This window comes from Myxine glutinosa, chromosome 4 (genome assembly GCF_964187855.1).
Source record: "Myxine glutinosa chromosome 4, kmMyxGlut1.1, whole genome shotgun sequence".
Lineage (NCBI taxonomy): Eukaryota > Metazoa > Chordata > Myxini > Myxiniformes > Myxinidae > Myxine > Myxine glutinosa.
The window spans coordinates 163,869,048-163,892,878 of NC_136264.1; the positions used below are offsets into that span (position 1 = coordinate 163,869,048).

At 45.7% G+C, this 23,831-nt stretch overlaps 1 protein-coding gene across 1 annotated transcript in view; it reads right to left on the reverse strand.

The window, feature by feature from the left end:
• Nucleotides 1-201: 201 nt before the first annotated feature.
• Nucleotides 202-23,831, reverse strand: part of LOC137422233 (uncharacterized) — a 44,921-nt gene continuing 21,291 nt past the window's right edge. The window contains exons 7-11 of the mRNA XM_078775330.1: nucleotides 15,812-16,301; nucleotides 12,713-13,114; nucleotides 10,426-10,623; nucleotides 2,933-3,082; nucleotides 202-567 (exon numbers count right to left, since the gene is read on the reverse strand). Coding sequence (XP_078631456.1) covers nucleotides 202-567; nucleotides 2,933-3,082; nucleotides 10,426-10,623; nucleotides 12,713-13,114; nucleotides 15,812-16,301 — 1,606 coding nt within the window. The remainder of the gene's footprint in view (nucleotides 568-2,932; nucleotides 3,083-10,425; nucleotides 10,624-12,712; nucleotides 13,115-15,811; nucleotides 16,302-23,831) is intronic.

Sequence of the window (23,831 nt, forward strand, 5' to 3'; positions counted from 1 at the left end):
AAAGATACATTTGAACCACGAATACTACATGAACAGTACTAACTATTTGGGTAGCTAAAAGGTAAACTTTCTCCTCTTAAAATAAATTCTCTCCTGATAAAATTTTCACAATCTTTTTCAATAGCCCTTGATAAAATTGCTCACCTATTGTATAGATTTTGATAAATACAGTGTTGACACATGTTTGTTGAAAATCACTTGTCATATCATCGACACAGAAGCCTCGAGACTCTCCTGTCTTTCAGCAGGTAATTGTATGAAGTCTCCAGGAGCGGCGTACATATACACATTGGGCAAGTCATCCGCAACGCAGCAGCTCAGTGCACTGCGGTTCACGGCCATGTCGGCCAGTTGGAACCATGACTTTGACTTGGGGTCGTAACCTTCAGCCTTGGTGACAGTCATGTAGCCATTGTATCCGCCAGCGACCACAATAAAGTCATCCACCACCTCGAGTCCAAAGTTGCTGCGAGGGTTGAACATATTGGATATCATGGTCCACGAGTCCAGGGCCTCGCTATAGATCTCAGCTGTGCGCAGTCGGTTCACTCCATCGAACCCTCCAACCTGTGTGAACAAAACACATAGGTATCAAACTGTATGTAATACGTATGGAATAAAATTTGGCCGATGTATCAAGATGCCGTATATATGGAATCAAAGTCGTAACCTTGCAGGAACCAACCAAACTGGCATTACATCTCCTCTTTCTTAATTTCCATTTGCAGCTGACATCTAATGATAGACAAAGGATAAGTGGGAATAATTTTTCACGACTGTATTTATCGAAACGTGTCGACCTGCCTTGACCTTCTGATCTGATGCACAATTTTCTTTACTAGTACACCCGCTCACTATGGGAATCAAAAAAGGGTCATTCCTCTTTGGAGTTTGTAGATTTCAGTCGATCTATGGGTGGGTCTCAAGAACATTGGGTGTGTGTTCATTTACCAAGATTCTTGTGAAGAGATCGCCAAGTGGTTTAAGCATTCGAGCAAGCACTCCATTCAAAACCGTTAAGGAATGGCTGGCTTGGCAAGCGCTAGCTAGTTGCTTGGTAAAGGAGCACAACCCGAGCCTCTCCCTTTCAGTTTTATATGAAACAGCAGGAGCGAGTTTCAAAAGGTCGCTACGAAAAATGCCACGGTAGCGGCAGAAAGGGCCATGCTATTAACCCAACATTTGTGGGTTATATAGAGTACAGTAGATCTTCGCTCAGTTCTGCAAGTAAGCCTTACTTCACGGATGTCGGGATTCCTCCAAATTTCTTCATTTAGTGTTATAAAGAGCATTACCGACTGTTTAAAAAGCTAAGCATACGTGTTTGTGGTTTATAATTTTTTTACTTCCTGTAGAAGCCGTTGCTCCCACAGAACCGCCATTATAACTATAAGCTATTATATTATAACTATAAGCGATAATATGACCCTACTGCAAAGCCGCAATGAGCCGGCGAAGCCAAAGCCTCTTGCCACTATTTTACCCATCACTATGACATCAGTAGGCCAGGTAGTTGATAGTAGGTAGGTGCAGTAGGTACTGTACCTAGTTCAAAATGACATCATTTGCATTCTGGATGAGATTAAAATTTATAAAATTTACTTCTTGATTAATTCGGTGAATTCCGTCTCAACTTCGGATATTTCAGGCCGTGAAAAACTATCCCCTACGGCCGCGCGATTTCTAAAAAATAATTCTTCCTTAATTTTAGAATATTTGACGCCGTTTTCAGCTTCCGAAACGCGTAATAAGCTTTTTTGAAATATTAATTCAAATGCTCGAATCTCATTGGTTCCGGTGTTTGGTGAAGATTTTCGTTGAAGATAACCAGTGCCAGTGCGAGCCCGGGGAACGAGGTTGGTCTTAAAGTATTTTAATTACAAACTAGAACGGGCACTCGGTAGAGCGCATACCTTCGCCGCAGCTACTGTTCTGTACTTGGTAAAAATACGATTTTGACCTTTTCGTGACCTTGACCTTGACCTTTGACCCGATTGCTCCCAAAATCTAATCAAATGTGTCCCGTATAATAACCAATCATCCCACCAAATTTCATGCAATTCGGTTGAATACTTTTTGAGTTATGCGAATAACATACACACACACACACAGACATACAAATAAATACACAGCGATCAAAACATAACCTTCTGCTTTTGCGAAGGTAATTAGAGGGGCACAGAGATTGTGAATCAAACAAAGACGGGTGAAACGAACTCCTATTGAACTTTTTCGCAATTTTTTAAAGCATACTTTCGCATCCGCAAGATGGCGGCCTCCATGGAGCGATTTGGTGCGTCAAAGCTTCAAAATTCTCAAAGGATCCAGCAAAATCTGGCTTTTCAACATAATACGTATGCGTTCATTCACAACACCAGCTTCGCCGGATATTAACAATATGCGATTGCTCGTTATCACTGCAGGAAATGGGACATTATTAGTATTAATATTGTTTTGTCATAACATTAATAATATGCGATTATCATTAATTTTGTTATTAAAAGCGTCTTTGGAAAAACGCCACGATAAATCTTCTTTGGACAAAAACCACGATAAAGCTAATTTTACATTGATATACACCTCAACACGCAACGCCATTGACGGCAATGGTGGGGAAAACCCGCTCGGGGGAGAAAACCCCCTTGGGAGGGGGGCAAATGAATGCGCTACAACCTTCATTATGTAACCCTTGGTCATACTGTCAAGTTTGGTTGAGATTGGATAAGTAACAACGAACTGTATTGGTGTCAAAAATTCATCAGACAGACAGACAGACAGACACGAAATGGCGTATTTTGGTATGATGATAATCCCTTTATCTTCCCTCTATTTGTCAGTTCATGTAATGCTTTTTCTGTTGATGACTTTTCCAAGCCAACTTAAGGGCTGACTGTGAGCAAATCTTTGTGATGTTTCACACATGCAATCTTACCGCATAGACAAAGCCTCCATACTCGATGACACCAACACCACTGCGGCGGCTGTTCATGGACGCGATTAGAGTCCATTGGCTTGTTTCTGGTGTGAAATATTCCGCAGATGAAAGGCATTCAATGCCATTGAACCCTCCGCAGATGAAGATCTGCAACATGTTTTGACATTATTTTCATGACAGAAACATAGAAAGCAAACGATGAAGGCTTCAATATAAGAAGAGAAAGAAAAATAATATTTCATTTTACCAAAACCTTTTCTTAGCACTCACATTTCAAAGTTGCCCGAAAAAGCCAGTCACCGACTGCACATTCTCCGTCGTGCAAAGTCTTTCCTTGGATCACCTGAGCTACTATCCACCAACAAGGCTTTCATCAGCAGCTCAATGGAGTACTGTTCTCCCCTCGGGCTGGCATCACTACCTCACACCTTGCTCAGATTGATGCCATGGAAACCAAGGCCTTCAAGATTATAGGAATCTCCCACGACGACGCTGAGTCTATGTGCCTATCACTTTGCTATGGTCGACAGGTCGGTGGTCTCTCTGTCTTTTTCCACCTCCTTTCTGGTCTTGCACTATCTGCCCTCTCTGTGCTTTGCCCTCCTCCCCCAGGTATCTGCAGGGTGCACGTGGTACACTAGCAACTGCCTTCCAGTAAAGCTCCCAAAATCCCGAATCGCTGCTCACCTCCACTTATTGTTTCCCACCAGTGGAACCAACTTTCACATTCTCTTAAATCTCATTCTTCCATCCAGGTCTTCAAGACACCAGTTGACCAACCTCTCAGATCATCCCCAATCCAAAACTATGATCTTTTCTGCACCCAATAAACCACCTCACCCCCAAATTTTGCTTATGTATCCATCCTGCATTCTCCCCATCACATTACTCCTCATCCTTACCTGTGCATCCCTTTAAACCCCCCTCACACCGGCCTTACGGGGTCGTTACGACGTTTACGGCGGCGTTGCGGCGAAAAAATCGTGCACAACCGGGAGCATTCCTTGTGGCACCTGGGACATCCTCAACGCTTCCTGGAGCATTTGTATGGATCCTTAAGCGTCCGGGAGGGGTCGTAATTTCTAACGAGAGTTTTGGTCAGAAAATTACGGCAGTGCTACGGAAATCTAGACCGCAACGCTTCCTCAACGCCTCATCAATGCTTCCCCAACTGCCGTAACATCACCATAAGACTCTGTAAGGCCATCTTAACCATCCGCAAGGATTCTCCCTCTCCTTGGACTGTCTGGGCAGCGGGTGCTCCGTCCATGGCTCTCCTGGATCGGTCTTGCCCCCTTGGAAGTCAGCAGCAGAATGAGGGGAGAGCGGGGGGGCCCCCGTTTTTATATTCTGGGCCGGGAACCGTAAGGAATCGCAAGCAAACGTAGAGGCACCGTATCTCCGCCGTGTATATCCGCAACGAAGCCATAGCAGTCCGTACTAAACCGTAATAAACCGCTGTGAATTGGTCACGGTCAAGCAAAATCCTCTCCCGGGTGTTCACGATTTTGCTCAAAAAATCGCAACGCTGCCGTAGAAAGAACATCCGTGGACGTCCGTAAAAACCATTTTTTGGTGTGAGGTACCCTTTGTTGTGGAAAACCATTCAGGTCCGCACAACTTTTAGTCCAACGGTTTGGTTTAATTGCATTTAGATCATCACATCATTCCTGTAAGTGGAAATACACAATAAGCATACGATGCGACATCTCATAAAGCCATTCATATCAGTCAATGCAAGCAAGCTAGATATTCTATAAAGGCGTACCATTAACGAGGCTACCGATGTAACATGTCACAAGGGAGAAGTCTCGGAGCACTGACACGGTAACGGGTCTTATAGTCACGCCCCTAGTGGGGACACAATGACAGCGAGCAGCGAGCATCCCCACCCGGGTTCAGTACGGATACGATTTCACTACATTCACCCCCCGTCAGAATTATACGGCCGCGCGGCTAAAAGCGAGTGAGCGTCAGCATGGGCGCGGAGTATTAGTCGGCCCAACCGTAGCGGGCCGGGCGGCGAATTTCTCTGCCAGCACGCGTTCGAAATTCCCCGGGTACGGCGTCTCGTAACCCTGTATCCCCGGTGTCAGAGGCGTCAACAGGGTCGGGTGATGAAGGGGGTAAGGCCAAGTCGTCGGACCCGGGCAGTCTCGACGGGGGGAGGGTCGGTGGACTGTCGGCGATGGGAGCGTCGGGAGAGGTCATAGTCTCATAGACGGGTTCGACTGGTCCGTCCGATTCCCTACTAAGGTCGTCGACCCCGCAAGGGGCAAGATGACGAACGGAGACAGTAGTCTCACGACCATCAGACGTCATCACACGAGCATGCTCAGGATTAGCCTGGAGAATCTGCACTTTGTCCACAAGGGGGTCGTACTTGCTCGCGCGAACTGCCCGTTTAAGGTAGGCCGGCCCGGGCCCAGCGAGCCAACTGGGCAAAGACCGTATACACCCCGAGCTCCTGGGGTGGTGGAAAAGACGCTCGTGGGGAGTTTGGTTAGTTGCCGTACTCAGGAGTGCCCGGATTGAGTTCAACGCCGCAGGTAGCGACCAAGCCCATTTATCGAGGCCCCGGCCGTGGGTCCGGAGATGGAGCATGACGGCCTTCCAGATAATCCCGTTGAAGCGTTCGATCTGCCCATTAGCCTGGGGTCTATACGGCGTGGTGTAACTAGACGCAACGTTGTTTTGGAGCAGATAGCCGCGCACCTCCTGAGACAAGAAGACTGCACCCCGGTCGGTATGGACATAGGCCGGGTAACCGAACATTGAGAACAAGTTCTGTAAGCAACGCATCACCGTGGCAGCAGTCATGTCCGCGCACATATAAGCAAAGGGGAATCGTGAGTACTCATCAACGATAGTGAGCAGATAGCGAGAGCCGCTCGACACCGGCAAAGGGCCCTTGAAATCCATCGCCAAGCGTTCCCACGGGCGTGTAGCCTTCACCAGAGTCCCCATAGGGGGGTTATAGAAACGCGGTTTGATTTCCGCGCAGATAGCGCAGTCGCGACAGATACGGCGGATATCGTCAATCGAGTAAGGGAGATTCCCACTCCGCACGAAATGAGCGAAACGCGTTATGCCGGGATGGCCCGCAGTAGCATGCAGCACCCGTAGGCCCTCCAACGAGGTGATACCAGCACATGTAGTGGGGCGCGATAAGGCATCGGCGGCCTGGTTATCCTTCCCTGGGCGATATTTGATGGTGTAACAGAAGTCGGCGAGTTCGATACGCCAGCGAGTGATTTTCTCGTTCTTAATGCGCTGGGCGTGTAAGGTGTCGTACATGAACGCAACGCTTTGCTGGTCCGTGATGATTTGGAAGCTCCGCCCGAGTAGGTACGGGCGCCATCGCCGAATAGACTCGACGATCGCATACGCTTCCTTTTCAACGGACGAGTGCCGCCGCTCAGCGGAGGTAAGAGTCCGTGAAAAGAAAGCCACGGGACGTCCCCCTTGGGAGAGGGTCGCCGCGATGGCCTGATCCGAGGCGTCACTTTCGAGGACGAACGAGCCGCTCTCGTCAATGGTTGCTACGGCGGCTCGGGCGATGTCGGTCTTAAGTCCTTCAAAGGCCGTCAATGCGGCCGAACACAGGGGAAAGGTGTCGCAGGCCACAAGGGGGCGAAGTTTCGCGGAGAAATTTTGCACCCATTTGGAGTAATGGGCGAACAGCCCAAGGGCGCGTTTCAGGGAAGCCCGATCGCAGGGAGGGGCCATGTCGAGCAAAGGTCGCAGACGTTCCTTATCCGGAGAGACAGAGCCATGGGTCACGGTGTACCCCAGAAGATCTATGGTGCGTAGGGAGTATCGGCACTTATCCTCGTTCATAGTTAAGTGATACCGTTGCGCGACCTCAAGGAAGCGCTTCAGATTAGCGTCATGGTGCCCTTGGTCATATCCACAAACCGTAAGGTTATCGAGGTAGACGAAAACATCGGTTAAGTGCTCCCGCGCAACGAGGTCATCCATGGCCCTCTGGAAACAAGCGACCCCGTTCGTCACCCCAAAGGGCAATCGTGTAAATTGGTACAACCGCTGCCCCGACTCGAAAGCGGTATAGATACGATCCGCCCTAGAGATAGGGATCTGGTGGTACGCACTACGGAGATCGAGAGTACTATAGACCGAATACTGGGACACCTGTTGCACTAGCGCGTCCATCCCCGGAAGGGGGTAGGCATCCAGCTGTGTAAAGCGGTTAATCGTTTGGGAATAGTCGATTACCATGCGTTTGCGATGGGCCTCACTGCGCACCACTAAGACCTGGGCACGCCACGGTGACCTACTAGGTTCTATGATGCCGTCTTTCAAGAGCTGAGTCGTTTCGTCCGCAATGAATTGCATGTCCGCGCGGGAGTAGCGTCTCGATTTTACCGCGACAGGGGTACAGTCGGAGGTTAGATTGGGGAACAGCGAAAGCGGACGGACGTCCATTTGCGCTAGGGCGCACACCGTTAGCGCGTCGTCCGCCCCCACAACAAGAGTGTCAGGCCCACCGAACTCCATTACCAGACGTCCATGCAGCTTAAGAAAATCGTGTCCTAGCAGAATATCAGCACATAACGCGGGTAAAACCATAAGGTGTACATCAGGGAAAACCCGTCCCTTTAGCACTAGTTTCAATCGGCATTCCCCTTTTGTGCTAAGCCGGAGTCCCTGGGATGCCATGAAGATCCGTCGTGTAGACCGCCCGATCCGCCATCCATGCTTGAGCACAAGTCGCTGGTCGATAAAACTATCCGTAGATCCGGTGTCCACCAAGGCCTGAACACAATGGCCCTCAACCATAAGGGGAATAAGGGCTTGAGCCAGGCCAGACGAGGCAGCTGGGAGCGGGACTGAGCCCCCCGAATGGGTCGGACCAGCCTCGCGGGTGGATCCTACACCAGCAGCAGTTTTGCGATCGTGACCGGAGTCTGCGTTGACCATGGGGAATCCATTATCGTCATCAGAGGGCTTTCCCCAGCATTCCGGTGTTTCGCGATTCAAAATCCGATGAGAAAAGGCCTCAGTAGTATTTGACATCGCCTTTTGACACTCCTGGCAGATAAAGGCTTCCGTTGTAGCCGAAATCGCCTTTTTCGTTTGGTCGCTTTGACAAAAGGCTTCCGTAGTATTCGAAATCGCCTTTTTCGTTTGGTCGCTTTGACAACAGGCTTCCGTAGTAGTATTCGAAATCGCCTTTTTCGTTTGGTCGCTTTGACAGAAGGCTTCCGTAGTATTCGAAAGCTGTTTCTTCCCTTGCGTGGCTCGAGGTTTGGCCAAGGACGCGGCCTTTGTCCCCGATGGAGAATGAGACGGTGGTGGCTTTCCGGTGGCGCCAGTCAAGGTTGTCTGAGCGCCCAGCGGGCCGCAGCGAGAGGCCCTCCCCTTCGAAGACGGGTAAGGCGCTGGGCTCGTGGGTTCTGCTACAAGCCCGTTCAAGGTTGCCGCGCCTGCGCGACCGCGGCTGCGCGTGTCGAAGGGCCGCGAGCCGCGTGCCGATTTCTTGCACACTTTCGCGTAATGTCCCTTTAGCGAGCACAAATGGCAAATAGCGTCACGTGCCGGACACACGACTCGGGCATGACGAGGCCCTCCACAAAAAAAACATGCGGCCCCGCGCAAGGCCTTGGGTCTGCTGGTCGTAACGGCAGCTGTCAGGGTAGGGTCATCCTCCGGAGCATCCCGGAGTTCAGCAGGCGGATCCACGTCCTCGTCAGTGGTCCTCTCCGGCCGGGCGTGTAGTGAGGTGCCCGCCAAAAGGCGCGTGCGATCATAGGCGTTCGATTGCATCCGCGCTTCAGTATACACCGTCGCTTGCTCTACCGCCGTAGCGAAGGTCAGGTCGGTCTTCTCCAAGAGTTTGAGACGTAGTTCCTGAGAGGAGACCCCTGCTATGAAGGCATCTAAAAGTCGGTCATCTTTAGCCTGCTCGGGAGTCCGTGGCTGGGCGCTGTCCAGCATGAGCTGCCGGAGCTCCTGGGCGTAATGATCCATAGGCTCGTTGGGTTGCTGCCGTCGCGTCTGCAGCAAATAACGCGCATACACAGGGCTTTTTTCTTTTATGTAAAGCCGCTTGAGCTCCGCGACGGTAAGATCATACGTCGTGCATTGAGCGACCGAGTGGTAGACCCGGTAGTCGATTTTTGAGTGTAATATTGCCAGCTTCGCGGCAGGCGTCGGAGCGGTATCAGGCTCATTAAAGAGATGCTCCAGTTGCTTGAGCCAGTGCTTGAGTTGCAAGCCTCCGTCCGTGGCTTGTGGGTCGGCGCTGAAAATGGACACCGTCAACGTCTTGTTGCCAGCCATGTCAGCAGATCTTAAATGCAATTAAGTGTTGTGGAAAACCATTCAGGTCCGCACAACTTTTAGTCCAACGGTTTGGTTTAATTGCATTTAGATCATCACATCATTCCTGTAAGTGGAAATACACAATAAGCATACGATGCGACATCTCATAAAGCCATTCATATCAGTCAATGCAAGCAAGCTAGATATTCTATAAAGGCGTACCATTAACGAGGCTACCGATGTAACATGTCACAAGGGAGAAGTCTCGGAGCACTGACACGGTAACGGGTCTTATAGTCACGCCCCTAGTGGGGACACAATGACAGCGAGCAGCGAGCATCCCCACCCGGGTTCAGTACGGATACGATTTCACTACACCCTTTATGTCCGTATCCATTAATTTTGTCCTCTTCCTTACTGTTGGCTTTTCTCCCTTCTCTTTCTGCTGTTCCTTTTGTTGTTACGTTGCGTCCTGATCCATTCCATGTTCTAGCTCTTCCATGAGCTTCGACTCTGTGTACAAAAAACGCCTGCCACGTTCAAGGAGATTAAAACACTGGACGAGGCCATGTGGCTGTTCATGTCTGTGCTATATCCACAACCCAGCACTCCCATCAAGTACAATAGCTAATTATAAGGCTAGTTCCAAGTACCAGTACACAATGACTTCTCTCTTTTTAAAAAAGACTGTAGAATATTTAAAGCCAATAATCTAAATGCAGGCACAATAGCCAGCTTTATTTCTTCAACCGAATGATGGTGTGCCCTTGCCAAGAAAACAACCCTTGCCAAGAAACTGCTCGGGCAGGAATTGCCTACTTTTCTTTTCTGTAACTCACCTACTTTTCGGAAATGACACAGTGGGATCTTTAACGTCCACCAACTGATGCCAGCCGGCAGATGGGACTCCCAGCTTAACGTCGATCCGAGAGATGACACACACATTTATGATGACCGTTTATAGAATGTTCAGGATTTGAAACCAGGCTAGACAGCTTAGAGGCGAGTGTACATACATCTAGGCCATCCTGTCATCCCACAAAAGATAAAATTACAAAACCTTGAGTGTCCAGATCTATTGAACATGTGCTTAAACAGGACCTGACATCCCAAAAAGGAGCGTATTCAAGTGTGAAAACAGACAGTTACAGACAGAGATGTGGAGTGCAAAGAGCTATCATAATTGTGAGTGCTGCCAGTAATACCTTTCCATTGAGCACAGTTGCACTGGCATCACTGCGCTGTTCTTGCATGGATGGGATGACGGTCCACTGATTCGTCTGGTGTTCGTAGTACTCAGCGGTGTTCAGCCGTGCAGAGCCATCGAATCCACCAATCGCATACAAGTAGTTGTTAAGCACAACTATGCTCACATAACACCGACGGAAGTGCATGGGGGCAACCTAGAGGCACATATTAATAATAATGGTACATGATCTGGTTGTACATGAATACAATTCATCACGTGCTTAACCCCTGACATTTTACTTTATTACAGTTGTTTTTCATCCCTGTTTGTTTTTATAATATTCTATACAAGTTCTTCTCCAACTCTTTGATCCGAGATCACAAGTTTGGTTTCTGTCATGGCTGCATCATTTTAGATATGCTCATATCTGCCATGATATTTCCTGGGAAAACCACATTTCCAAGCTGGCCTCCAAAGCCAGTCGCCGACTGGGCATCCTCCGTCGTGCGAAGACCTTCCTTGGCACACCTTATCTCCTCACCACATACAAGGCTTTCATCCGCAGCTCAATGGAATACTGCTCTCCCCTCTGGGCTGGTGCTCCTGCCTCACACCGAGCTCGGCCTCACGCTGTTGAAACCAAAGCTTTCAGAATCATTGGAATCTACCGCGATGTAGCTAACTCCGAGGGCCTTTCACTCACCGCAGGCAGGTAGGTGATCTTTCTGTCTTCTACCGACTCCTATCCGGCCTTGCTCCCCCAGCTCTATCATTGCTCTGTCCCCCACATATTCCTACAGGACACACAAGATCTGCCAGCAACTCTCTTCTGGTGAAATTGCTAAAATCAAGACTCTCTATTCACCTTCACTCTTTCATTCCTCTTTTCTCCCTCCTCTGGAACAAACTCCCCCACTCTCTTCAATTCCACTCCTCCCTCCAGGTCTGTAAAACAGCTGTTCACCACGATCTTTTATCTTCCCCCATCCAAAACCTTGATCTTTTCTACCCAGGTTATTTCACCCCAGATCCACTTTTTTTGAAATACCGACTTCTTTCCTGGAACTCCCAGCAGTGTCCATGTGATTTATACCTCTCCCACCGCCCTCCCCCCGCCTTCCCATGCCTCCTCCCCCGAAGCCTCCTCCCTCCCATAGATCTCCCGATGTCCCTGTTCTCTGCTGTTGTACTTGTGTGCTTCCCTCTCTCTCCCCATCTTGTCTCCTGCTCCCTTTATTGTATGTTTTGTGTGTCGTTTTTTTCCCCTTTTTTGTGATTGATGTTAGCTCTAACACGAGCCTCGATCTTGTATTAAAAAAAAAAATCTAAAAGGACTCAGGACATCAACTGAGTATTCAATACCTTCTGTCTCCCAGGCCATGTTCAACAAACTTTCTGCCATTTACATCCAGGGCCCATTCGTTGACTGGCACATTCGCTTTACTGTATGCATGGCAACCAATATGTTGCTCCAGATCCCATTATCTTGCCTGCTATTTCATAAGAATGTGGTGTTCCCTGATGTAGTATCCCAGGGTCACTTTCTAATTGTTCATCATGAACAATCATTATACCTCTGTGGAATAGCCATTTTGGAATTGGCTGACCTCTATCTGCATTTATATATAGCATGGATCATATTATATGAATTATCCCTTCTTCTTGCCTTGTATGTTATCAGTTGTGCTGGCATCACTGGCACATTCCTTGGTAAGTTTTGATAATTAAATAAACAGTACCAGTGACTTACATATGTTATTAATGATTCGTATGTTGTAAATGCCTCGGATGTTACCAAGGACTATCACATAGTTTTTCAAATATGATGCTTATCTCTGCACCATTTTGTCAAGTAATCTTACTACAATTCACCAAATGTCTGTCCGTCTGTCTGTCTGTCCGTCCGTTCCCAGGTACCGCAAAAACGGCTGAACCGATCGCAACGAAAATTTGGGTGGGTAATCCTGGGGCCCCCTGGAGTAAAATAGGCCATATTGTTTTTCAATTTTCCCCAATTTTCCCAATTTTCCAGTTTTTCCAAACACGATGGAATAATATTTACCGATATGAACAGTGATGTGGCTTTTATTGAAATTCTACAAATACTATTTTGATTTTGATGATTTGCATGTGATGTGATTTAACGGATGTTTACATAAATCGTTTAAAATAAAAAAAGCCTTCAATTTCTGATATTTTGCCTTTACATTTGAGCGGCCTAATTAAAGCCCCGCCCCTAGGGTGGGTACCCTTGCTCGTAATTATAATAGTAATAATAAGCAATAGTAATCATGTTTATCAACCTTGTTCCAGATGAAACCAACAGGGTCAAACCGCCGTACGGTGTTGAAGTACCCCATGCCGTCAAAGCCGCCAACAATGAAGATGAACCCATGAAATAAAGCAGTTCCATGGTATGCACATGGGGTTTCCATGTTTTCTGTGATGCTGACCCAGATGCGTGCTCTTGAGTCATAGCACTCGATTGCATTGGTTGGGCTTGCACCACTCCAACCACCGATGGCAAAGAGCACAGAACATGGATGGCGTGGGTGCGCCATCTCGGTTGTCAATGAAGGAGTAAGGTTATAGATGCCCTGGCTTGCAGAAATTATGACTTGTCGGCATTCCTTTGAGCTCTCTACATACTCATGAGACTTGACAGTGTTCATAATGTAGGAAGGGTCCAGGAGGCATAGACGAACCTATGCAAAACAATGAAAAAGTTTAGAAAAAAACAGGATTAGTGGAAAAACTCAAAAGAGTTACTTAAGTGAAACTTACTTTAAAAAACAAGCTTACTTAAGGTAAAATTGTGATAAATGTAGGTGAAATGGTTCCCATTGACCTGACAATGTGAATCACAAGGAATTCACGACCACAAGAAAATATACTTTCTAGCAATAGTTCTCATCACACGCACCACTGAGAGCTGCATATTAGGTCCTCCATTGGGTAGGTGGGCAGCACCCTCATACTACTCTGTACAACAATACAAAAAGAATACTGCAGGTTTTATCGGACAGCGATATAATACGGTACATATCAATTATAATATATGTCTCGTTGTAACATTCGGGTGTCAGAGTGGGGCCATGTACAAGGTTGTGGATAGACATTGGGGATAGAATGTCTGTTTATACAGGGTCAAAGGGAATATTGGGATTTGATTGATAAGGAAAGGTGATTTCAGTATTATTAGCTCATCCCCTCATGCAGAGGGAGACCATAACTTTTTTTCCCCATTTGAATTTTTGTCATGAAATTTTCAACAAAACTTCATCAGGAGAATATCGACAAATAATATAGTAATTGCATCAAAATGTGAAAGGGCAAAGTCATAATAACTATGAATAGCCCTATCCCTAACCCTAACCCCAACCCTAACTATTGGGCAGGTTGGAATTAGGATAGTTTTCTGTTCTGATATAGAGAAACCTCATAAGGTATTAAATTGCAGAATCCAACACAATTTAAATTTAAACAATTGAGACAGTCACATATTCCTTTTAGAGCATTTTGATTGGCTGACTGACTTGCTAAGTTTCCTAAGTTCAATATCTAAAGGACGTACGATAGGGGAACACGCATAGCAACAATAAAAATTACACACGTCTCAATTCACTCACAGATGTGTAATTAGATCTTAGGAAAGCAAAGCTGTAGAACGATTTTGAGAAGATGTGTCAGCAAATTCGTCATTTCATTATTTCTGTAACACACTTTATGATGAATTACCTAACAGGACCATGCAGAGGAAGTACACTTACATATGAGTTGTCCTGTTTGGGTTCGATTACCGACCGATCTATAAAATGTTGGATTGGTGCTTTGAAGGCAGGACGTTGCATCCCAAAGTGCACCATCCCTCAGGTGGACGTTAAACTGGACGTCTCTTATGCTAGCATTAATCAGTGGATGTTAAAGATTCCACGGTGTCTTTCCTGAAGAGTAGGTGAGTTATTGCCAGCACCCTGGCCAAATTCCAAATCCGCTCCAGTTGAAAGCCATACCTGACCAGCCGCTTCCTGAGAGACTTGGGCCAAAAGAAGGTGTGAATAACTGTGGCTGTCAAATAAGTAGGCCTCGTCATAGTAGATAAATAACAACATGCACCAAAAATTTAGCTGTTCTAATAATATATATCTCCATGTCCATAAGTGCTAAATTTGATGAACCTGAAACTGGGCACAGACAATCATAGGGAAATCCGGCAAGCAATTGGTTCATGTTGACATGCGCTCACATATGACGTTTCCATTCACACTGTATCATAAATGTTGTGTGTGTTTATTGTGTCAGGACTATGTAATGCCATAGATTGCTGAAAATTTAGAACAGATCTTCACAGCGAAAAGTCCAAGACACCAAAATGTTACTGCAGTTTTATTTATTATAGTCCAAGGACCTGACAATGCAGGAGATGTTGACCAGACTCCATGGTTGCAATGGTTATAGTGTCCGCTCTGAGTCTGGGAGGTCGGTGGTTCATAACCCTGTCGGTATCATACCAAAGACTTTTAAAATGGTACGTGCTGCTTCCTTTCTTTACACTCAGCATAAAAAAAGGATAGAGCATGGACAACAACCATAGGTTGGCAATACTAGCACAGGCTTTGATGGGCCTCATGGCCTCCTGTTTCAAAAGTTCCTTGTAAAGGACCATTTTACATATATTGTGAACCATGGTATATGTGGGTGTGTTTGGCTGTCTCCCATTTATGGCGGCTGCTTCCCATGCTGCGTTTGAAAAGCTGCTGATTGGTTATTTTGCATTTTCATCTCACTTTTCTTGATGCAATATAGTCAGTCACTTATTTCTTGTCCCTTCCAATAATCTTTACAAACAACATGAACATTTCGATTTAAGTAAGTTTAATACAGATCTTTATTGAGTAACACACAATTTAAAATAGATATATTTTGTCCTCATTTTATACAAATGCAACCTCCGCCACCCGATGTTGCACCACCATTCCGTGGCGAGTGGTGTAAGTAGCGTTGAAAGTAGCGAGCGTTGGCTCTGAGTGAAACCAAGAGTGCAACATGCTCAACCTTTTTTAAGTCCATGAAATAATTTAAATTGATACATTAACTTAAAAACTTTTCCCATCTTTGTGTTACGGCCACTTTTGCTTATTTTTCCCGTTGCTGGAGATACTTTTGCTAACTCGGTACTTTTGCTAATTCATAATAAGTCTCACTTGTCAGTCTTTCAACCAGAGTCGGCAGCATAATGTCTGGAGCGTCTGCTCCGGTCCTGGGAGGTTGGTGCTGGTGGTTGAATATTAGCCGAATCATACCAAAGACTTTATTACTTAAACCGGTGTGAGTGCGTGTGTGCATGCGCGCACCTCAGTTAACTTTTGTGGCTGTGTGCAGGTGCAGGATGCAGTGCTTACCTTGGGGAGAAGTTTTACAAAATTTTCTTTCCGTTCGTGCACAGAATGTCCAATCCACTTCAGTACAGCCTCAAACACGAATGCCTCGTTCTTCACGTTGAGATCATCCTTCTCAATGAACTTAATCAGGTCATCTAGAGGAAGCTCTGCAAACTCCTTGCTCCCAAGGGCCACGTCCACAAAGTTTTTCAGGATAAACTTGGTTGCGATCATCACGAGATCATTGCAGCAGTACGTTTGCGCAAACTTGTAAATACCGATGCAGTTCTCAAAGCATATTTGATTCTCTAGAAATCCGCAGCAGAGCGTCAGCACAGAAGCCATGCCATAGTAATTAGCCGCGATGAGCAAGTCGTGCACGTTATGGTCAGTGACGGGCAAGAACCCAGTGCAGGAAAAGTTGCAGAGCAAATGCATAACTTCTGCTTCCACTTCAATGACGTTGAACTCGCGTTTGACATGCCCGTTCCACCTTTTGCTGAATAACACTCTGTGTTAGAGAAAGGTAACAATGTTGAGTGAATCACAAGGCAATCAGCTTAGTTAGTTACAGATAAACACCTGAAATTACAATTCATTTATGGATCTCTAAAATGCACAAGGACCCTTGTAAAGATGAGTTTCATCCATCCAGGTAGAGAATGCAGTTTAAAACCATTGTCAGGCAATATTACAGGGGCAATGAAACCCATTTGCAAATGCTTATAAAACTAACATAGAAAATGAGGTTTTATTCTGATATTAAACTAGAACGATACTCCGACATCACGACATCGACCGATATGCCTCTGCCCACATTATTAATTCACTATAATACTTCTACCAAGTTTGATTTAAATCCATCAGCTGTTCTCAAGTTATCACATTTTTACCTGACATGACCTCTGACCTTTGACCTCTTGACCCCAAAAGTTAATCAGTTTATGCTTACTTCATTATACATACCTGTACCAGTGTACCAACCCCTCCCCCCATCCCCCATCCCCCCTCCCCCCTCCCCCTCCCCTCCCTCCCCCTTCCCCCTCCCCCCTCCTCCTCCCCCTCCCCCTCCCCCTCCCCCCTCCCCTTCCCTCCTCCCCCTCCCCCCTCCCATTCCCTCCTCCCCCTCCCTCCCGCTCCCCCTCCCTCCACAAAAAAAAAAAAAAAAATTTAAATTTAAATCCCTTCAGCTGTTCATAAGTTATCACATTTTTACCTAACATGACCTCTGATCTATGACCTTTGGCCTTTGACCTCGGGCCCCAAAATCTAATGAGTTAATCTTTGCATCATTCTACATAATTGTTCCAACTTTGGTCAGAATCCCATCGCTGGCTCACAAGTTATCGTGGTAACAGGATTTTTGCCTTACATGACCTCTGACCATTGGCCTTTGACCTCATGACCCCAAAATCGAATCAGTTAATCTTTACCTCATTATACATACCTGCACCAAGTTTGACTAAGATCCCTTCAGCCAATCTCAAGTTATCATGGCAACTAAAACCTATCACGGACGGCTCGTGGACTAAAAATTTACTAATCATTGTTAACCTCAAAGCTCTAATCGATAGCATCCGCAACCTTAACAGGGGTAAAACGAAACGTATATCAACTTGTGATTTTTCCACATTATACACAAATACACGTATCTCACCGTATTGTATCCATATGAAATACACATATCGTAACGTATCGTTAAAATACGTATCTCACCTTCACTCTTTCATTCCTCTTTTCTTCCGCCTCTGGAACAAACTCCCTTAATCTCTTCAATCCCACTCCTCCCTGCAGGTCTTTAAAACAGCTTTTCACCACCATCTCTTATCTTCCCCCATCCAAAACCTTGATCTTTTCTACCCCCATTAATTCACCCCAGATCCACTTTTTTGAAATACCCACTTCTTTCCTGGAAGTTTTAGCATTGTCCATGTGTTTTGAGCCTCTCCCACCCCCCAACACCTTCTCATGCCTCTTCCCCCCAAGCCCTCTCCCTCCCACAGATCTCCTGATGTCCCTGCTCTCAAATGTTGTTGTCCCTGCTCCCTGCTTCCACATGCGAAATTTGCATTTAGGTTCATTTAAATTATACAATGGACTACAAAATGTAAATGTTTCATGATATTTGTTATTTTATATCACCTTTATCTGTCAATATTGTTGAAATGAAGATCAAATAGCTTTATGTTGAAATATGTTGAAAAAGTCAAAACTTTACATGGGGTGTACTTACTTTTTCACGTGACTGTATGTATATATATATATTGTTACATGCTCCTCCCCAAACCCTGGTCACGGTGTACCTCCGAGCCCCGAGAGGAGTCACGGCAGAAAGATGTGTTATTCTGTATGTCAAAGATCAATGGTGAAACCACACCAATTGTTACCAACAAACAAGTATTGTAGTAAGATCACACAATAATAACAGTACAACAACAATAGTAATCAATTGTACAACCAATATATCCTTCCTATGATGGTATCATCAGTTTCGTACAAGGCAACTCACTGTGCTCCAAGCGAGCGAAAAAAGAACATTCCCAATGTCTCTTTCCCGGCTTCAAGCCAATGTTGATCCACGCTCCGGTGATCGTCAGAATGATGTTGTATCGAGACCAGAAGCCCGTTCGGTTGAGTGACAGTCACGCTGCCAAAGATGTGTAAAGGTGCCCTCCAGGCGACTGGGAAATCACACCTTCCGGTATGGACGTTCCACGGCTCCCAATCGGCGAACCGCAGATTTCCCACTCAAAAGCCACGTTGCACACACACCAGCTTAACGTCTGGATGTGGCGAAAATGGATGAAGCAAAGTGAAAAACCTGAGCGAAGCGCAAATCCTGCGCGAGGTAAAAAATGGCTGACGGCCTGTTCTCGTGGCGTAACGGCACTCCGATGATTCTCTTCAGAATCAACCGCAAAACCTGTCACGCAGGTTTATCTGTCACAGAGATAACAACTCTGTCGCAGGAATCCCTTTCCCAGGAAACCCATAGTTCACACGTGACCCTTGATCGCCAACGTTCGCTCAGGACCTTGAAGCAGCTCGGCTTCTTGTCCGACTCACTCGCTCCACCTTCTTTTCCTCCTCTTCCTCTTCGTCGTCGTCCGGTTCCGGTTCATTTCAAACATTAACTTTTTTACCTTTTGAAAATAGTAATTTATATTTCCCTTAAATGACAACAATAATAGTACATGGAATCAAAAATGTTTACAGTGGATGAAAACCACAACAATGGAAGTGACGAATCCATAACACTTCCACCACTCAAGAAAGAAAGTTTGAACCTCGTGAAAGCATTCTTTGCAGGCAAAAACTCTTTTAACAAACAAAAGTAAATCTCACACCCAAATGATCAATTCACGTGAACAACAATAATTAATATTCCCCAAAATAAAGCAACAAAACTTCCAACCCACCTACAGGAATTTCGAAAGTTAGTTCACTCTGGATAAAGCATCGGCAACGACATTGTCCCTCCCGTTTACATGCTCAATTTCCAAATTGAACTCCTGCAAAGCCAAACTCCATCTCATCAACTTCTGGTTTTTATTTTTCATTTTTTGAATGAAGGTTAAGGGGTTGTGATCAAAAATCCAAAGCAAAGCAAATCTATAGCACTTTTTGAAGGAGGCCGAGCTGAGAGCCAGGTTTCATGGTGGTTGGGTGGTGAGGCCTGGAAGTATTCACTGTATGGACGCCTTGAGGAACGTGGAGTTCATGGTTAATCTGTGTAGGAAAGTTCACTACATGGACGCCTTTAGGAACGTGGCGTTCACGGTTAATCCGTGTAGGAATCTTGGCTCGGCTGCTCCTGAGCACTCAGTGCTTCCAACTCTTTTCTTGATCATAAAAATCATAATCACTGTTGTAGAGTCGGGTGCTGTAGTCACGTGAGTAGCGGTCCCCATCTCGGCTACCACCGTAATAATCATCCCGTCAAGAGTTGCCAAAACTGCGCTGCTGCTGCTGGGAGCCTCCATAGTAATCACGACTGCGGCCGCCACCAAAACTACTACTCCCACCCCGGGAGCCATAGCCACCCCTGAAACTACCTCCACGTTTTCCTCCTCTGTCGCCCCCTTGATGCCCATGGCCTGCCTTCTCTGCTGTTATGGTCCGACCATCCAAATCCTTGCCATTCAAATCCTTTTTCTGCATCTTTGGCATCCTTTGTGTTTTCAAACGTGACAAAGCCAAACCCTCTCGACTTTTGCGTCTCCCTGTCTTTTATCAGCAGCACTTCAAAGAGTGGCCATATTTGCCAAAGATAGAGTCCAGAACATCTTCACTTGTGTCAAAGTTCAGTCCACCTACAAAGAGCTTGCCAACATTGCCTCCATCCATGACTTGTGTGTGCTGACACTTAGTTTCAGGGTACTCGACAAGACGTGCCTGTGCAAAGCGTGACATCAGTACCTTCTCCTTCTCTTCACAGGGCTTCCTACCCATAGCACGAGTCGCGGCACAGGATGGAAAGATACCCGGAATCTCCTGCTCTAACTGTGCGGTGTTATTTTCCATACTAGGCTTTTCAACAAACATCGGATTACCAGAAACTCGACCACCGGCCAAATCATTCCCGATAACAAAAGAGATTCCCTCTACAGGAAGGGTGGCTTGTAAACCTACGGTGACCGATCCTGACACCAAATCAGACTTCAAATGGATGACATGAAGACGAGCTTTAACATAGACCCCAACCCCCTGTAAAAGAACACTAACACCAGTTGCCATCTTCTCTGTCAATGGCAAAATGCCTTCAAGCATCAAAGATTGATGTGCTCCTGTGTCCCTCAATACCCTAACAGGTCTCTGGTTCGTTAAGTCTCCATCCAGTGCCACAAACCCCTCTGAAATAAAAGGTTTGTAACCCTCTTGAACAAGGTCGTTCTGTGATGCCGTAACTTTGGCATGCGAACCTTCACAAGGCACTGTCCTCCAAGGACGATTTCTCGCATTGGCCAATGCATTCGGAGGTGTACTAGTCTGACTCCGCTCCTGATTTTTCCTTTTCAGGGCGTAACATTGGGACATCAAATGTCCAGGTTTCTTGCAAAAAGCACAAGTAGGCCCGGAGGAAAAACTCGTGGTCTGCCTCGGGCCCCCCGGAAGATAAGTCTGTCTTGGAACTGTAGTCTTCTGATCCCTAAAAGTCGCGGTATCAGATTTGTCCCCATAGTCATCTCTAGGCCGCCCCCATGAATATTTGTTCTCCGCCCCAGATTTACCATAATTCCCCTGGCTAACTCGAGGCGGGAAGTTAGGTTTGTGGAACCCCATCCTGTGTGTCAAGGCATAGTCATCTGCCACGGTTGCTGCCTCATGCAACTCTGGTACTTTCTTTTCATCTAGATGTACTTTAATGTCCGCGTGGACACACTGTTTGAATTCCTCCACCAAGATCAATTGTCGCAACAGGTTGAAGTCTTTCCCAATCCCCTTCGAGTCACACCACCGATCAAACATGGTTTCCTTCATTCTGGCAAACTCCACATGGGTCTCACTCTCCCACTTCCTGGAATTCCTGAATTTTTGCCGGTAAGCTTCAGGGACCAATTCATAGGCTTTGAGAATGGTTTTCTTCACTATCTCATAATCTGCACATTGGTCAATCGGTAAAGCCGAATAGATATCTTGAGCTTTACCCACCAGAACACTTTGCACTAACATAGTCCAGGACCCCACAGGCCATTTTAGCATTTGAGCCACTTTCTCAAAGTGTGAAAAAAACTTGGCTACCTCCTTTTCATTGAAGGGTGGAACCAGCCTCACATGCCTACCAACATCCCAAGTGTTCTGACTAGTTGTCGAACTAGCCGGCATGGATACTACTTCTCTACGTTCTCCCAGTAATTCCAGCTCCTTGAGTTTAAGTTCCTTCTGATACTCCATGTCACGTTCCTTTAACTCCCTTTCGGCTCTCCTTTCCTCTGTTCTTTCCTCTGCTCTTCTTTCTTCTTCAGCTCTCCTTTGCTCTGCTCTTCTCTCCTCGAGTTCTCGTTCCTGTTCTGCTCTTCTTTCCTCGAGTGCCTTTTCAGCTCTCCTTTCCTCTGCTCTTTCCTCTGCTCTTCTTTCCTCGAGTTCTTGTTCCTGTTCTGCTCTTTCCTTTTCTGCCTTCCTTTCCTCTGCTTTTAACCTTTCCTGGCTCTGCAGTTGCATCTCCATTTTCGGGAGCTCCACATTTTCTTTTTCCTCGGGTAACCAATCCAAGGCTACCTCTTTCCATGTTCCTTGGCCCACCAGAGATTCTACCACCAATGTCTGCATCTCTGCTTTCTTCATATTAACTCGGACCTCCAAGTTAAAATGTCTGGCCAATATCAAGAGTTCCGATTTTTTTAACGCTTGGAACTGTGCCTCATTAGGGGACGCCGCAAACTTTTCTGCGTCAAACACCATGGTGACTATTAGTTAGCACCTGTTAACCTTCACACAAAAATTTTCAATTTTCTTTGAAAAATTTGGGAATGTTAGAAAAATTCCAAATTTGGGAATTTTGGGAATGTTAGGGAATTCTATCCCAGACGAGTGTTAGGGAATTTATTCCCGGACGAATGTTAGGGAATTTAATCCCGGACGAGGATGTTAGGGAATTCTATCCCGGACGATATTTGGGAATTTTGTCAGCAAAGACGAGCCCCCAATTTCTGTTACGTGCTCCTCCCCAAACCCCGGTCACGGTGTACCTCCGAGCCCCGAGAGGAGTCACGGCAGAAAGATGTGTTATTCTGTATGTCAAAGATCAATGGTGAAACCACACCAATTGTTACCAACAAACAAGTATTGTATTAAGATCACACAAGAATAACAGTACAACAACAATAGTAATCAATTGTACAACCAATATATCCTTCCTATGATGGTACCATCAGTTTTGTACATGGTACCTCACTGTGCTCCAAGTGAGCGAAAAAAGAACATTCCCAATGTCTCTTTCCCGGCTTCAAGCCAATGTTGATCAACACTCCGGTGATCGTCAGAACGATGTTGTATCGAGACCAGAAGCCCGTTCGGTTGAGTGACAGTCACGCTGCCAAAAATGTGTAAAGGTGCCCTCCAGGCGACTGGGAAATCACACCTTCGGGTATGGACGTTCCACGGCTCCCAATCGGCGAACCGCAGATTTCCCACTCAAAAGCCACGTTACACACACACCAGATTAACGTCTGGATGCGGTGAAAATGGATGAAGTGAAATGAAAAACCTTGAGCGAAGCGCAAATCCTGCACGAGGTAATAAAATGGCCGACGGCCCGTTCTCGTGGCGTAACGGCACTCCAATGATTCTCTTCGGAATCAACCGCAAAACCTGTCACGCAGGTTTATCTGTCACAGGGATAACAACTCTGTCGCAGGAATCCCTTTCCCAGGAAACCCAAAGTTCACACGTGACCCTTGATCACCAACGTTCGCTCAGGACCTTGAAGCAGCTCGGCTTCTTATCTGACTCACTCGCTCCGCCTTCTCTTCCTCCTCTTCCTCTTCGTCGTCGTCCGGTTCCGGTTTCATTTCAAAAATTAACTTTTTTACCTTTAGAAAATAGTAATCTCTATTTCCCTTGAACGACAACAATAATAGTACATGGAAACAAAAATGTTTGCAGTTGATGAAAACCACAACAACGGAAGTGACGAATCCGGAACTATATATATATATATATATATATATATATATATATATATATATATATATATATATATATATATATATATATATAGATATATATACTGTATATATATATATATATATATATATATATATATATATATATGTATGTATGTATGTATGTATGTATATATATATGTATGTATGTATGTATGTATGTATGTATGTATGTATGTATATATATATATATATATATATATATATATATATATATATATATATATATATATATATATATATAATATATATGTATATTGTATATATTGGGTGCCATTCGAGAGTGTTGAGTCACTCTGGTTGTAATGATGTTTTTTTTTTGCAGCCATAATAATGTTAGTGTTGCCAGCTAAATTGAAAACTATGATTTTAAATTT